At 37.3% G+C, this 18,160-nt stretch overlaps 1 protein-coding gene across 1 annotated transcript in view; it reads right to left on the reverse strand.

Moving 5' to 3' along the window:
- Positions 1 to 18,160, reverse strand: part of LOC149549116 (histone acetyltransferase of the MYST family 1-like) — a 107,669-nt gene that overhangs the window by 52,642 nt on the left and 36,867 nt on the right. Inside the window, exon 4 of the mRNA XM_089792557.1 lies at positions 793 to 1,008. Coding sequence (XP_089648683.1) covers positions 793 to 1,008 — 216 coding nt within the window. The remainder of the gene's footprint in view (positions 1 to 792; positions 1,009 to 18,160) is intronic.

Consider the following 18,160-nt stretch of genomic DNA (forward strand, 5'->3'; position numbering starts at 1 on the left):
GCTTTTGTTGTATTCTTTGTAAACTTGGAAGTAAGCAATCATTGTTTCTTACCTACAAATACATATCCTTATCTTACTAATTCCAGTAACCAACCCCCTTTTCCAGTCCTACCATCATACAAAACTTCACTTGGTTACATTTCAGAAATACATGAAAACAATCATAAAAGAGGGCCAATGCATTATGAACATGAGATATACATCTTATTTAGGTATTTCTTGAAAAGAAAATTTATGCTTTTCGTGTTCCACTTAATGTTTTTCTCCAGATATCATTCCAAAGTCTCTAATTTATGCTACCTAAATTAGTCATGTTTATACATACCTCCATAAGTTTTCTCTCAAAGCAGAACTCAATTCTTAAAAGCAAGCATAAGTTATTATGCACTTGTATAACATCAAAGGAAACACTACGAGATGAAATACAGTAAAAAGTTTAATGTGGTTCAAAGCAGAAGTATATAAAAAGCCATTTTATTAAATAAGTCAATCAGATGATTTATTTTACAAAAAGATTCAGATGTTGTTTCATAAAAGGAATATAAATTGGAGTGACTACATTCCCAATTCACGATAACAGAAAAACAGAAAAACTTATTCAAAATGTATGAATAGTTAAAGACAAGTATTGCATTAATATGACAATCAGATCCCAAAAACCAAACTCGACCAAGAAAGCTTCTGAAATACTGTTGAAGAAATATAATCAAAAAATATCAAATTCCAAATGTTACCAAGAAATATGCAAAAGCAGCTAAAGAATCTCTTTGGAAGCAAAAGTAAGCTACTTACCATATGTCTTTGAAGCTGCTCTTTCCGCTTCATAAAGTTGAGACAAAATTCGCAGAAGAATAGTTTATCACAATGATTGTATTCAGGAGGGAAGGGTGAAAAGTACCACGTCTCAATCTCATACCTCCCGAGCTCAATCTTTGCAATATTCTTCACTTTTGTAAACTCCTCATGCTCTCGAAGGCTAGCAGGATCAAAATCCTCATGACCCTGACCCTGGGAATCGAGATAGAAAAAACCTGTTCCATATTACGTTTCTGTTACAAAGAAATCATCCAACACCCCATATTTCTATAATTTAAATATCTATTCAGTAATAATGTGGTACAAATTGATCCTCAAAACTTTTCATTTGTACTTATTGCATTTCACAGTTTTAATTTGTAAGAAAAGGCACTTATTTGACATAGAGGAGCCCATTACTTTGAATTTGAAACAATGGACGTGAAACATATAGGCCAGTCAATTGTAGCAATCAACCCTAGCCTTTCAAGAAGATCATTTCCTAATTTCCAGCCAATTATAGCAAGCAACACTCAAACACAGATTTCAACATGTTTATCAAACTTGCAAATACCAAAGTCTGCCCTTTTTGTTTCTAAAGAAATATTTGCAAGAAATCCAAAAATCAACCATAGATCCTCTTTTAAGGATCTTGTGTGTGTGTGCGCATGTGTGCATCTGTATGGGGGCGTGCGAGTGTGCTATCAGTTCATCTTTTGGTCCTCCATAATTAAAAAAGGTTGCAAGAATTATTTAATTAGCGAATGCTTCCTGCATTAGCCTTTATTGTTGGTTTGATAGCTCCCTCCTCTCTAACATGAAAGCTAGAACCATTTACTCCTGTCCTACTGATAATGATGGCAATCTGTCGCATTTGAATTCTTCCTGCAAGCTTAACTGAGACCCTCCCTCCTGGCATACTACTTTTAGTGCTCTGTGAGATCGACCTATTGAGCCAAAGGGCAGTTGCTGCTTCTTAAGCTCCCTACTCATACTTCTTGGGGAGCCACCAGCATTTTCTCTGTTTGCAGACTCCCCGATACTGACATGCATTTTTTTGAATGTCTATTTGCAAAGGAGGTTGGAATATATTTGGCATCCCTGTTGATGGCAATGTTTGTAGCTGGGAAATCCTTAATGACTGTTTAAATGCTCAAGAAAGATACGAACACTTTTCAGTCTATTATTTTGTGTGAAATTCTTTGGCTTTTATGGAAAATTCGGAATAATGACATTTTTAGTGGAAGAAAAGGTTTCTTACTAAGTCTCTGAGGAGGCTTATCACCTATGATGTCGATTGGCGGGTAACAGTGACAATGAGGTCGGCTAAAGACAAGTTTGAAAGCTTACTGAGAGATGGTAATACACGTGTTTTCACTTGGGAAATAGCTAATGGGTACTTGGACAAGGAAAACAGATGAAAGAATGCATTATGAAATTGGTCTTGCCAACTTTGTGGCTGAGACAGATTACTGAAGAAAGAATGCAGCAAGAGCACAGGGCAGTGAACGGGTACCTGCAGTAGCCCCTATACCTAACAATGTGGTCCCCCCAGGGTTGAGTATCATTGAGTTCATCAGAGCAGCAGTACACAAGGAAAAGAGACAAATCTGAATGGAAGGAACAATGGGGTGGACTCCTTGGATAGATGGAGCAGCAGAAAGTGATTGATGATTATAAAAGTATAAGGATGATGAGTTATTAGTCACATGCTACTGTATTTTGTTTATGTAATTGCTGAATAACTCTAGTTTTTCAGTGGCCGGTTAGTAACTCTCTTGGTTCTGATATACTATGCCATGAGTTTTTGTAGTAAACTCTCTATGGCTGTATTAAGACTTGTATTTAATAGAAAAAAATCTAAATAAATTCAAATTATTTATTTAATTTTTCCACCTATTTCCTCCATTCATTTACAGCTTCACCTTATCCCTCCACCTCATCAATCCTTGTGCATTATAGGTCTCACCCTCTCTTAATTTTTCTAAACAATTGATCTTGCAATTTAATCTCCACCATTTGTATATGTACGTACAAATTATACAATTATATGTATATATGTATACATTGTATATGTATCATAGCTCCCAAACTCGCTAGAAACCGCCAAGACTTGGCAAGTTCCTAGCCAAGTGAACTTGGCCAAATCCTAGGGGCTCAGGACTCCAGCTCGTCCAAGTCTTGGTGAGAAACCGTGAAGGGTTGTTGAATCTGGCTTTACACCTAGAGATTGCATTTGTTCGAAAGTTTCTAAAGCTTTATCAATGAATGTATTTCGTGCATACCACGCAACCATCGCATTCCATGAGATGACATCCCTCTTCGAAGGATTATGTCACACAGTTCATGTACCTTGTCTGATCCCTATTTTGTATACATGTTTACTATGGCAGTTTCAACAACAAGATATGAACAAAACTATCTAGGTGTCCATGCACTCCAAGCTATCTAGAATGAATTACAAGTGTATATGTATGTATCTATGTATCAATGCATATACCCCAAGCTATCTATAATTAATATACATCCTATATAGTCCCCCTAATTGGTGTACTTATTAGGAAATAGAGATTTTATATGTGTATGTGTCTGTGCATGCATGTGCTGAGTCTTGCAAAGTTTTGTCAAGTCTCAAGTCCCAAGTCGGTTCCCCCTTTCCAAGTCTATGTTTGAGTCTGAGTCTCATTTCTATAATGTGTCTGTGTGTATTATATGTATGTGTGTTTGTCTATGTTATCCATATATATCCATATACATATATATGTATATGTTATGTGTGTGTGTACACATCCATATATACACATTTATACATGTGTGTATATATCTGCATGCATATCTATATATCTATACACAGAGATATACCAGAGTAATGAAACTTGCATGTACTTGCCAAAATCAACAAGTCTGAGGTGAGCTAAGTTGGTTTTGTCTGGGAGACTCAGACCTCAGAGTCTTTCCTAAATGCGCCGAGTCTAGAAACACACTAGATTCATCGAATCTTGGCAAGACCCAACTACAAAATTGCACTACTTGTTTGGTTAATGAACGCACTTCTAGGACTTCACCAAACATGAAAATAGTGTGTACCATGAAAATAAATGTGATTTTAAAGGTCTTCATTTGAGCTTAGTGGTGGGCGAGTGCTCCGGAACCCGGTAACGCCTCAACCCCATTTTGATGTTATCCCAAAATCCCCACCACACAATAAATAGTAATAAGCCAATCATAAATCATGATCATAAAAACCTATAACATGCATATCTTTTTTGCAAAGCTCTGCATCTCCACAATCAAAACCACAATCAAGGATTATCTTGTTTCATACATTAGACAAGTTGTTTAACATGCAAAGACAGCCATAGGCAAAGTTGGCAGGCTACTGTCTTTATACTCTAAATACATGTTACACCATAGATGGCAAAATATGTCATTGTCATAATGCAAAATGAATCAATCATACCTCCCATAGTGACTCAAACAAGAATACCATCTAGTAATATACTAGCTAAGGTCAAAATAGAACAATAACCATTTATTTTTTATTTAACCATTCCTCTATGTTAATGAGCTTGTCAACAAAGCATTTAGTCTTAAAGGCTTCAAGAAAAATTTAATAATAAATTCCTCATTTGACTGTATACACCAGTCATTTAGACACAAACAAATATCATGTCTACAACATCATTCAAGGCCCATCATAGATGCCTACACATGACTTTTTGTGATGTTGGGATGAGAAATGCAACCTCTTCTAAGTCATTCACTTATAATTAGAGTCTTGATATTTGCTTTGATGTCATCGATTTAGTATTCCATGGGTTTTGTAATATTTATATATCTATGCATGTTTTCCTTCAAATAAAATTTGATTTTATACTTATGTAAACAATATATACTTGTGTGTGTAATCAAATTGACTTCTACTTGACATCGTTGTGTCTTTAATCTCTGAGTTCTTAAATTTTCCAATTTGTCAAAGTCTTTGCCAAATGAGTTTAGGTGTTGAGGCCAAGACCAAGACAAATTAAAATATCAACTTGCGAAGTTTAAGCTGACTCTAAGTCTTGTAACTGTGATACACGGATGCACACATATCTATATACATATACATATACTGTGTATATGTGTGTGTGTGTGTGTATCTATGTATGTATGTATATATGTACACACACACACACACACACACATATATTATGATCATATTACGATAAGTAGTCAGTGGAGTTAAATATAAGTATTATTACTATCCTAGAGCCAGCAATAAATTCATCTTGGTACTAAAATTATCAAGAACTAAAGACAAAATAGAAAGTTACTATTCTAACTAAACAACTATAAGAATAAATAGTTACTAAAAATTGACTAAATTTGACTAACTTAAAAAAGGTTAACATGACCATTATACTACATATTAATATATTGCTTTAAAAAGCAACAACTTCGAGAGGGTACCACTAAACTAAACAACCCAACTAAGCTTGACATAACATAACATTCACATGATGGCAACTTGCCCTTTCCTACAAGCAGCAGGAATGTCCAACTATGACCAATTCCATCCCTTAGGGTATTCTACAGGCAGCAGGAATGTCCAACTATGACCAATTCCATCCCTTAGGGCATTCTACAGGCAGCAGGAATGTCCAACAATGACCAATTCCATCCCTATCTTGCTTCCTTCAACTCAAATCATATATGACAGCAAAATAAATGCATAATCATATCATCCAAATTACCCTATACATCAAGTTTAAAGATGAATAACCATATCAACCAAATTGAAAACTCTCATACACCAAGCATAATTATACCCTTTAATGCATACCACTCTTAATCAGAATTTCTGCCTATAGGCTTTTGTATATCTGAATCTGATTCCTTTGTATCAGAATACTCTTTAGATCAATTTCATTATATCAGAATTGTCCTTGATCGATCTTTTGATATATTAGTGAATGCTGACTGACTTCTTGTTGATTTGATAATTGATGAGTGATTATTGAATGATGCTGCTAACATTGCTAAATTGCTTGTTTTCTGGATCATAAGACAAAGTGCTGATTGATGTGGATTTGATAACTATTTGTTTGATCTTGCTGATTGATTATTTGCTGAATTTCTTGAGGATTTAATGATAGATGGATGAATCAAGGATTTATTTTGATGGATTCATGAGTGAAGATCACTGCGAAGATTACTAAGTGACCCTTCAATGATTGGAATGATCTCGTTTATACTTCATCCGGGAAAGGGTCACCGCCTTTCATTAAGCTTGAATTGCGAACCTCCATTCCTGCCATTTAAGAGTTATAAATTATCTTCCATTGTGAGAGAGGGACACACCTCTTCATCACATCTGCCCCTTTGCATGATCAAAACCTTTCACATTACCACCCTTCCATAGAGTCATAACCCTTCATCATTTCTGCTCTTCTAGAGAGTCAAAACATTTCATAAATTACCATCTTTTGAGAAACACAACCCTTCATCATTGATGCCCTTTGAGAAAGTCACAACCTTTCATAATTGCAATGTTTTGAGACTCATACCCTCATCATCTCTACCCTTTGAATGAGTCACAACCTTTCATGAATACAACCCTCTAAAAGAGTCTCAAACCTTCATCATAGCTGCCCTTGAATGAGTCACTTCCTTATTTTCTTCTCCTTCATCATAGCTGCCCTTGAATGAGTCACTTTCTTAATTTCTTCTTTCTTCTTCCATTAATCCTTCTCTCCTCTCTTCTTCCTTCCTCAGTATCTCCTCTCAAATGAACCTTTCTCATGTTGAAAGACCCATAACTTTTCATTGCATGCCTCTTAACCTTTTGTTAAACTAATTAAGTTGTAGTTGTTAACCCCTCCAATTTGAGTTGTCATTGATGTCATCTATTGGAATTCTTGGTACCGGTAAAGAGTTTCATGTATCAGCTATTGAGTTAGTCTTATTGATGTTGGTTCTACGATCTCCGATAGCACACTTTTTGTATTTCTATTGACAATATCTTCGGCAGGATTTGAGGATCTATCTTCACATAGCCTGATCATCAGCTAGCCATTATAGTGTCAGCTGACAAATGGTTACCATTATAGTGTCAGCTGACAAATGGTTAATATTTTTGTGTTTCTCTACACATTTGGCATTGAACCGACAGAGGAAATTTTCATACCAATGGTTGGTATAAACAAAGAAGTGTCTGTATGTACTTGATAACATTGGTGATGATAATGTATGTATGTGAAGTTTGGTTTATGCGATCGATGAGACTGTATTGTTGTACTGATAAAAGAAGAAGATTGATATTCACAACGAATTGCAATCTATGGACTTGTTGATGCATGTTCTTCACTTCATCTTTGTAAATTGTATCTATACTACTTTTGTACTCTGGCAGTGAGCCACCTTTTTGTATTATATAGCCACTTACATAATACTTGAGGGATAACCCTCTCATGTGGTTTTCCCCATCTTGGGCTTCCAGGATAAAAATACGGGTGTATGCGTTGTGACTTTTATTTTCTGTTGTTATTGTGCCCAAGCATAAAATAGGTTTTAAGGTAAAATAATTAGCTGCTTCGAATATTTTAAGGATACGCTGATTCACCCATCCCTCCTCGTATATCAGGGGCTCAACAAATGGTATCAGAGCTAGTTCCTTTGGAAGAGACTAATCACTTGAAGAGATCCAAGAGAGTGAACCCGTGACACCTATATCTGACATGGATGACAATGAATTCTTGTTAGTATTCAGAGATCTGGAATCAGCGGAAGATGAAAAAAATTTCATCGGAAAATCTTCAATTGGCAAATGATTGTATCGGAAAGTTGAAGGAACAAATCCGGTGATTTTAATCAAGACACAAGAAATTTAGTAATGAGCTCAAGTTAGCAAATGAAACCATCACTGATCTGAAATCGAAACTTGAAGAAAGTGATCAAGCCAAGAAACTCCTAAACAATTTGACTAAGCGAAAAGCCCATGAAAATCAAAAGCTTGAACAAGATATCATGTCACTAAAGCCTAACCAGGTTGAGATCTATAATGATAGTAAAAAGGTAAAGTCTAGCTCTGAGAAACTGGATGAGATTCTGAATGCCCGGAGATCACCTAAAGATAAGAAAGGCTTAGTGCAAAACCGGAGAATGTTCACATTCCCCCATCCTTGTGGAAGAAATCAGTTCCTCTAAGTAGGAAAGATCATGTCCTTGAGTCTTTGGTTAAAAAGGTAAGACTGTGATAAACCCTCAAGTATGAATTTTCATTCTTTCAAAGGTCATTGATACAAATACAATAGATTTGGTCATAAAGTGTTAGATTGTAGAAATAGAATTAATGCTAATCCTAGAACTTTTACTGGTAGATGTTTTAATTGCAATCCTTTTAGTCATTCAACAAATCAATGTAGAAAACCTCTAACAGATATTAAGAAATTTTCTGGATATTATTTTACATGATTTCTCTATGGTCACAAGTCTAACCAGTACAGGTCAAGACAGAGAAAATCAAGCAACAGATGCCACAACTGTAATGAAATTGGGCACATTGCAAGAATTGTGATATATGGATACGAGAAGGAAAGAATAGCAAAGATTGTTAATAAAGAAGAAGTCAGAGAAGAAACGCAGAAGATTTTGGTCAAGAAAGATGTCAGTAATACTGACACCAACACTGAGATCACTACCGAAATCTAAACAGCCTTTTGGTTGTCGGTGACAGGGGGGGGATTGTTATATCCATCTCCCACAGCTACGAAGTGAAAAGTATTATGCAAAAGGCATTATTCAAGAAGAAAACATTTTCGATAAAGGTACCAATGTGGACATGCCGTGCATTAAATGCACTGCTTGCATTTATTTCCACTAATATCGAAGTTAAATATACATTTTTACGATTCATTTCACACACTGCGAAGAACAAGCTTAAAAGAGTTGTCGTGCAAGGGCAGTTGAGCTAGGGTTACTATGTTTTTCCTTTGCAAGTTTCGAAGTTGAGCTTGATAGTTTCTAAATTATCAATGCCAATAGGTGGTAACCTTACACCTATGTCTATTGAGGACAATAGGTGGTAACCTTACACCTATGTCTATTCAGGAGTCTCAGTAACCTCGTCCTGTGTTTTAGCCATGTCCTAGCATTTCCACTGAGAATGGTATGTCTAGCTGTTTGTCAAGGATTCGTCAAGGAGTCCTTCCAAATGAAGACGTCTGCATTCATCTATTATGTAAGTTGGAGAAGCTCAGCACCTACGAAATTACAGATTTATGGGCAAAGAATTTGTGCATGAATGGCAGAAGAGCAAAACTTATTTCAGGATTTTGGAAGAAAAGAAGTTGCATGTGTTCAATGCTTTTCCCAATTTCTAAATGAATCATGGGTAAGGATAGCAATTAGCAGTTTCCATGATGTATTTGGTTGGCTAGAAGATGGCTGGCACTTAATTTCAAAGAAAATAATGAAATGCGTTGTCGGTCTCAGTAATATTAGCAAAGTACCCAAACCTAAGAGTTTCAAGGCAGGTGAGCAAATTTTTTAACTACTGCAACCCTTAACAGAAGGTCACTCAAGACCAGTACCATCAAAGACCTAGCCATGAGATATGTTGCTGAAGCCATAGGATACAAAGTATAGTACACAAACTGAATGAATTATGTGTCAGCAACCACAATTGGAGTAGCATTTAATACAGTGAAGGTACAGACTATGATCTTTGCACTCTTTTAAACGATCAATTTATTGAAAATTTGAAAGCCATTAAAACCAGCAGAAAGAATGTATCTTTTTGGTATGTCTCTCTTGCAATTTACTTGATTTTCTATTTTCCAAATACTATTCCTGGAGTGGGTATGGTGGTTTGGTCTGAAAAGGAACATGCTGCGCAACAAATCTATAAGAGGCTATTCAGTAAAGAAAGGATGAAGAGGATGGATGATGATTTCACTACTTTCTTTTCCGTCATGCAACGAAAAATGCATCAAAGAGACAAGATTCCTCCAACTATGATTAAGAAGTATAAGGATATTGCTTTATTGTCACCAACGGTCACTGCATTATGCAGGTTGTTCAACCCAGGAAACAATTATCACATTATTTGGGATATGAGTTATCTGTTGAACAAGTTGAGAGTCATGCACGTGTTGTGGTCCCCCTAATTTCTCAAAGGAAACATTTGGTACTGCAGAAGAAATATTATCATGAATAAGTGAGAAAAAGGTGACAACAGATGCAAAAAAGAAGCTCAAGAACCTTTTGGGAAAAATGAGAGATGATCTTGATATATGAAAATCTGAACAAGACAAGCTTCTTCGTAGGAACACTAGAAGTATTTTTGGTAACCCTTTCAGTGTTACTATTGCATCTCTTCCACCTGATAATGATGAAAGTTGCTCTTGTAAGAAGAAAAGAATCCATCATTTTGTGTTTGCTACGGCAAAGAAGGCTAAAGTATCAGTTTCAGCGGACTTGCCCTACAATGTAGATTCTGGAAATGAGCCCTCAAATGAATCTGCTAACAATGATACCAATCAGTTCCAAGATAAACTGAATTCAAAAGTAAAGCGAGTAGAGCAAGTTTCAGAAGATGATTTTGGTACTCACCCTCTAGATAGTGGTATGCTGTATGCGTTGAAGTTTGTAGCTGCGATAGAGAACTTTATCTCTGATTTTATGAGATAGAAATATGTTTGTTATGACCATTAGGGTCATCTTCAGCTGAAAGACATATATGTGATTATATTTAAGTTAATATTATGCAAAAAGACATGTGGAATATGCCATGCAAAGAGGCGTGCATATGTAAATGTGAAGTGTTGAATATTTGGAAATATGAAAGGTCTAGTTTTTGGGACTCAGAGAGACCTTCGTGTGAAAGATGAAGAGTCTTATGCAGTCTATTTATATGACAGCATATTTTATCTTTTCTGATCTGTTTTAGACCTGTATGTGACAATGGTCTGAATTTAGTTCTGTATGCCTTTCATAAAGAGTTGTTTCTCCATTTTGTCTCATGTTCAGTCTTCTCGAGGCAGATACAGTATTCTGGAAGGGAGTTCTTTGACTTGTTAATTTGAAGTTAGAATTTTCACAATTTTTGACGTAGAGAAAATTTTAGATCCTTGTTGCAATTTCAATCAAGAGCCCGTAGGAGATTTTCTTTCTGGAGGAGACTCCATTGAGCTTTTAAGGCTTTGTGTCCGTTGAAAGACATCATTTACGATGATTGGTGTTCTTGTGATTGCTGGTGAATGCACTTGTTCATACCTTCAAGATTTTGCCTGTGGCTATTCACCTTCAGTGCTCCAATTTGTAGCATTACCACTGGCCACCATCTATTTATCATGGCATATAATAGCTTGGCATTATGCATCCTTCCATGCTGAGAACCATTCACTGTCGTGTTATATTATTATCGATTGTCTCATATTTATGAGTTTAAATTCGTTTTGTCATTTTTTATCAATCGCTTCCAATGATCACCTACTATATCAGATGGAGACCCAGATTGCCACAGAATTTTTCAAGTCGGGGAGATTGGGATCTGGAGTTTTAATCTTGGATTATGGTAAAGTGATAGAAAGTTTTTAACATGATAGTGTTCATGTCTGTCGTCATCTTTAGTATCGTCACTATGATCAGATACATTTTTGTTTTACCCTCCAATTACTCTTGATGTTTATAATAGGTTGCAGACATTTTATTTGGTAGTATCAACATAACTTATTGGACTTCTTTTCATCGTGGAGTGTATTTCTGTCTGAAATATTCCGTCTTAACCTTCTTTTGTCTGTTATGACCAGAGTGCTCGGGCAATACATAATAGGCTGTTCACATGCTTCTTTTATTGTTGAATTCTGAAACAGATGTATTGTTTGCTACATAATAGAGTATAATGGGATTTAAGGGTGCTCTGTCTTTAACAGAATGCATAAGATTGGAAATATGTACACTTGCAGCTCACTGACCCAAGAGAATATTGGGTAGTAGTTCACACTGGACAGGAGTCTCAGAAAGAAGATCATGGGCAATGGTCATGGCGATGAAGAGAGAAGTGTAAGTTTGCGTTGAAAGAGTCAAAGGAGTCTTTTTACATGCTCTACGAAGGCCGCAGCTATGCATCGAAGGAGTCAGAAATTGAAAGCTTTGGATGCATTGGAGACTCTGTTGCTCACCACTTGGAAGTGCTATCTCTTCTGTGGTTATTCGAGATGTTGGAAATGACTGTATCCTCTGCTAAAAGAAATCCCTTATTTTCCAATCATCACAACTGGAGGAGCTGTAGACAGAAACTAAGTCTGTGCATGGGAATCAGCAGAATTTTCCTGTATTTGGTGTTTGTGCCAACAAAGGAGGAGTATTTGTGAGCTCATATGCAAGATAGGTGCCATCTATTAGTGCTGACATAACATTCGAAAATTCTCCACCATAATTATCGTTTTGATATGACCACATGAAAGATTGTTGATGCGAGTTTTGTATCACTTACATAACATATTAGTAATTGGACATCTGATACGGTGTATCAAGCATACAATTCCTCTCTTGAAAAGTTATTGCTCATGGGATATGAGAATAACTCCAATGTTCCTTACTCTTGTGGATACTCGCTAAGTTTTATCGATGTGATTCGCTAGTAATCACGTAGGCGGCCTTATGCAAATTGTTGAGGATGACTTGGACTTTGGTGGGATGAAGGAGATGGTGGTTCGGTTTGTGAAATATGTGGGTGGCAGATAATGTTGATGGTGGTGATGATGGAGGATGTGTCTGCCAATGATGATGTTGATGGGAAGGCAATGGTGGTGGAGGGTGAATGGGTGTGTTCTGATACTTGACTTGCTTCTCTAACTTCCCTCTCTAAACTTCGACTACTCAGCTACTCACTACTCTACTCCTACTCCTATGAATAGAAAGTTGGCAAATGGACGGGGATCGAATCTAATGAAGGCTAACCAGCGGCCCCACGTCCACAGATGCAATGATTCAAAGGAAAATGAACTAGTTTACCACACAAGGCTTCCCAACCAACCGTTAGGATGCTAGTGCCCTAGTATTGATCCCTATCAAACATTTACTAATGCTACCATACAGCTATCCGTCTACTTTACTCTTGCTTAAACAACTTGAAATGCAACCAACTTTAACAACTTGAAAAGAAATTTAACTCTATTTGGAAGTAGAAAACATGCAATAACGCCAAAGGCTCTTAACCACCATGCAAGTCACAACAATGAGAAAGAAATAGCGAATTTTGGCATTATCTTAGCAAAAATTTCTCCAACACTTTACAAATGAGAGCAAATGGCCTTATATAGGGGCCAAAAATACAACGGACGGTGGAGATCAAAACAAGATCAACGATCCAGATTGGATCCTCAAACCCTAATTAGGGTTGCCACCCCATCAGCCAATGAGAAGCCACCACCTCGTCAATGGACCAATGAAAAAAGTCTAAAAGTGGCAACCAATGAGAAGGCACCAAAATGATGGCCAATCAAAAACAGACACTTGTCTTATTCTAAAAGAAAGAGAAATTGCCACTTGGGCTTACATCAAATGATCTTCTAATATAAGTCTTCCCTTTTCTTTCATTTTCTTAGCTAAGACAATGAACTTAGCTAGCCTTTGGTTAACTTCTTCCATAGGAGGACAAGGTGTGTGCTTCGCCCTGAGTTCTACTAACTTCACCACACTGCTTGCTGCTTGTAGTATCTTTTCATGATCCTTCTCATATTCTTTCGCAAATCCAATAAAAGCATTGAGAGAGGAAAGGGTGCCCAAATGCTTTTTTTTGATAGCAACCTTTCCTAACTCATCCAACCTCGATCCAAAATCTGTCTCATTGATATCCTCTTCTGTGATATTCTCAAAATCAAGTGTCATTCCAACGTCGCTCATCATGGTTGAAATGGAATTGTCGACACCTGGGCTGTGCCGTGCAATCTCATTATGTATTTCTTCAAGTGTTCTAAATCTGGTAGTCAATGCAACAAACCAAGATTCAAATGTACTCAATCCTCTCTCATCAACCAACTTGGCCCTCTCCAAATATGCTTCTGGTAGCCCAATGAACACCTGTAGCCTAGGAATAGCCAAATCTTTGATAGGAAGGAAACCTTTCCACTCCTCTTCGAATAATTTGAACTTGTCTCTAACAGTCACTAATGACTGGAATGTCGAGATGAAGGCAAGAAATTTCGCCCATCTTGGATTGTATCATGGATCCAATCCCTGACTTCATGTAGTTGAGCTGATATCTCTTTTGAATTGCTCCCGCTGTCTTGAGGAAAGGCTACCTGGTGCAGCTATTGGATGGGCTGGCAATCTCTCCAATATTTGTTCTCGGCCTCCAACTTTACTATTCTTTCATTTGCCTTCCTCAACCTTCCTCTGATTGATGCTATACCTTCCTGGATCTCCTCACATTCCATATCATCCGCATTTATTCCCAAGTTGTGTTCTACTATCTCATATTCCTGGGCCGCAATTTCACCCACTACCTTATTGACTGTTGGTATAGCAATCTGAACCTTTCGATGACCATCATTGTCGCTCATAATTACCTTTGCCACCGTCTTTGCCATTTGTTTTTGGTTCTCACTATCACCTTTTTCTATTAATCCTTGGATGTCTTCAACTATATGGGCAGTTACCACCTCGCCTCTTGGCATAAGCATTTGCCTTAACCATAGTGGTGCAGTGCATCTCCCAAATCTGGATTCGGTTCGACTAACAATGCATCACCAACGGCCTTGAGCGCCTGGCTTATCTCTTCAATATCAATCGGTCCATCCTCTTCTCCACTAGTAACTGCCATACCATCTCCTTGTTGGTTCTCCGAGAGAGGGGAGTACTCGATACTCTCACTGTAACCACTTGATTCTGAATCAGAGCTCACCTCTACCGTGGCCCCTTTATCACTTGAATTGACCTCTAGGCTTCTCGCCTCAATTATACTTTCTCTTGACAGCACTACGTGTTGTCTCTTGATTGGAGGTTCCTAATGTTCTTTGCCCTTTTCAACCTCCAAAGCTCTCTTCTTGCCATTTCTAACCGTATCCTATTGCCGGCTACTTCCTTCATTCCTCTACCTGACTGATTCTGTCTGTCCCTCTTTTGGCTTCATCATCTCATAGGTAAGGGGAATCCTTTGTCTTTGTAGCTTCCTTAGTCTTTCATTATACCACGACTCAGTATGTAAATCTACTGCCCTTGAGACTGCCTCCAAGGAAGGACCCTGATGGTCATCCCAATCCACTGGATTTAGTTCTGTTCCTTCTACTGTATCATAATCTTCTCTCAACACATTTCCATCATCCTCCAGTTGATCGAGAATATCAAGACCTCTCCATTTGATATCTCTCATCATGTTCACCGACAATCTTGAGAAAGAAAGTCATCTTTGGCATTGGCCCAAAAGTCCTCTATGGTGGGAACATGTTTAAATTCGTTTCCATGAGATACCTTGATAAGACCATTAGGATCAAACCCTTGCCTTGCTCTGTGCCATCCTAGATGATACCATTCCAATTCTTTCTACGCAGCTACAAAGGAGGCCCGATTGGGGCAACTATCATTGCCAATTATGATTGAGAAAGTAACGCCTGTTTTTCCTTCGTTTCTCATTGCTCTATCATAGTGCTCAAGTTGCCTAGCTAATTCCATTTAAACTACCTTGTCGAGTGGGTACCTTGGAAGTCTCTTGGGACAAACTGTACTTCCTGCCACTCTAATGCATGTAAATTGTGGAAATTGGATGAACCAACTCCCATACTTCCTAATTCTTGCTTCTGCTTCTCGTGAAAGTCTCTTAGCAGGTGTCCCTTGTAATACCTTTACTATCTTCATGGCGAAGGCATCACAAAATATCTTGTAATCCTTGTTGTTGTGCAAATGGAGCTACGGATAGCATTCATGCACCAAATATTGCCCCAACCCACTACCAATTTCTCCTAAGGCCTTAAGTCCTGGACTCTTATACAATCTAGCAATTAAGTAAAACAGATAGGATCCCGTGTAGAATTGCCTTTGGTTTTGTACGGTTCTAAGTTGCAATTCTAAGTTCTCGCTTATGATCCTAGCCCAATCAAATCCTCTTTTTCCCTTTTCAATTTCATCAATGAAGAAGTACATCCAATTTTCGAATTGCATACCTTGAGCTAGGCCCATGATCCGGCTGAGAAGAACAACGAGATCGCCATATTCTGGTTTGAAATCTGCCATTGTGAACCTCGATGATCTATTAACTCCCTTCTTTCCCTTGTGAATCCAATTTTGTTTTAGATGCATGAAATAGGCCTCTTGGTTATCTTGAAATGATTTGGTTGCCTGATCTATCATCACAATTGTCATGCTTTTGTACTGGGGAATGTTGAATGCTTCTTCAATTGCTTGTTCCCCGATGTTGGCCAACACTCTCTTCCCTTCATCAAAAATGATGGATTTATTATTTAAATCAAATCTGGATGCACATTCCATAATCAATTCTGGACACGGCAATGTAGGAGGAAAAGCTGCTGCGTGTACAATTCCGCTTCTGTATATCTTGATTGCCAAGGGGGATTGTCCTTCCTTTAGTCTGTCCTTCATCCGTATCATGTCCACTGTATCGATATTGGTGTTAGTTATTCACTTCATTTTCGAGAAGAAATGTGTTTTGGGCATCAGATCCTCTTTGTCTTTCTTAGTGTTTGTTCGCTTGGGATTCTTACTTGCATTAACATCCTCCATCTCGTCACCATATTACGGGATGGTAGAGTGGTGGAACAGAAAGCTAGTAGAACCAAGGGAAGAAATCCTTAGACTAGAACGAAAGAAAGATGTCAGCTTAAGGACCCCTTTCAACTCTAAATGATTAAAATTCACCTTAACCAATGGCCGGATAATGACTTTTTAGAATTTAGGATCAGACCTCAAGAACTTCAAATCCCTTCCAAATCAGAATTTTACCGTGTAATTCACCTCCAAATAAAATTGCCCAACCTAGGAGAAAAAAATCGCAACTACTTGTAAAAATCAGAATTTGCAAAAAATTGCCAACACCATGAAAAATCTGCCTTGCCACCAAAAATCGCCAAAGACGAGGGCCAAATCTGCCCTTAAGAAAAATCTCCAATGGAAGGGAAATCTGCCCTCAAGACCAAAATCACCAAAAAATGGAGAAAAATTGCCTTGAAAGGAGAATCGCCCAACACCAAAGAGCTACTCCAAGAAGAAAATTCGCCCAACAATGGAGAAATCTGCCTTTGCCAAAAAGTCGCCAAACAAAGGAGAGTTGAAAATGAGAAGTGAGGAAAGAAGAGGAAGGAGGTCCTCTTATACCCAACTCCACAAGCCTTCCCAAGCTGGCCGACTTAGACCCTCGGAGAAAGAAAAAACATAAATTAATTCCAAATCTGGCCCAACAATCAATGCTTAACCAAAATTAACTTTGCCATGATGAAAATTAACCTTTTAGATTGCCAATTGGACCAATAATTGCAAACGAAAGTAAATAATGCCTTAGAGGTGTTAAATATTTCCATTTTATGAAGATTTAGTAATTAATACGTCATTAAAATTGGATTTTGGCTAGCCAAAAGCCATTTTTTCAGTATTAATTACTGATTTCATTAAAGACTAAAAAGTTTTCAAGGCAATTTTAATCCATTTAAAGCCAAATTTTGCAATTTTAATTCTAATCAATTTAGCTAAGCAATTTTAGTATTTTAACACAAATAAATAATCACAAAATTAATCTCTCTTCACCAAGAAAAATTGAAGATTTTCCAAAAGACCAGATTTAACAAAAAAAAAATCATTTTTTGAAAATTATTCAAATTTACACAATTATATCCAAATTTTCAAAAGAAAACGTCTAAGTACAAAATTTACAATTTTATCCTGCCAAGTTGGAATTAACTTCGAAATTTGTTCGGCCTAAGGATAGAATTGGTGGCTCTGGAAAATCAAGTTAAAAAAAAGCAAGTGAAAATAAGCTACGTTTCTCCCACTGGCCTGAAGGCGTCCTAGGCTCAAAATTTTCAAAACTCAAAAAAAAACTTTTGGACAACTTCAAAAACTATTGCCAAGGCGATCAAAAAATGAGGTCCCCAAAAATTTGGGGGCAATGGTGTGGAAACCTCACAACAAAGATCAAAGCATTCAAGGAATTATTAGCAGGTTCGTTCATCGATTGGTCCCGTGTCATTTAGATACGAGCGTTTCTCTAAAGATTTCCATTTGGCTTTTATTGTTGACTCAACGAATATGATTTGCCGGAGCTTTATTATGTGCAAACATGTGTCAAGCGCATCAAGCTTGTTGAGTTATCACTGTCTTTGCCAAGCAATTTCTTTCTCACGTGAGGAATACAAATCAGCATAACGGCCTT

The sequence above is a fragment of the Cupressus sempervirens genome, chromosome 7, assembly GCF_028749045.1.
Source record: "Cupressus sempervirens isolate cs-2001-9-10 chromosome 7, ASM2874904v1, whole genome shotgun sequence".
Taxonomy (NCBI): domain Eukaryota; kingdom Viridiplantae; phylum Streptophyta; class Pinopsida; order Cupressales; family Cupressaceae; genus Cupressus; species Cupressus sempervirens.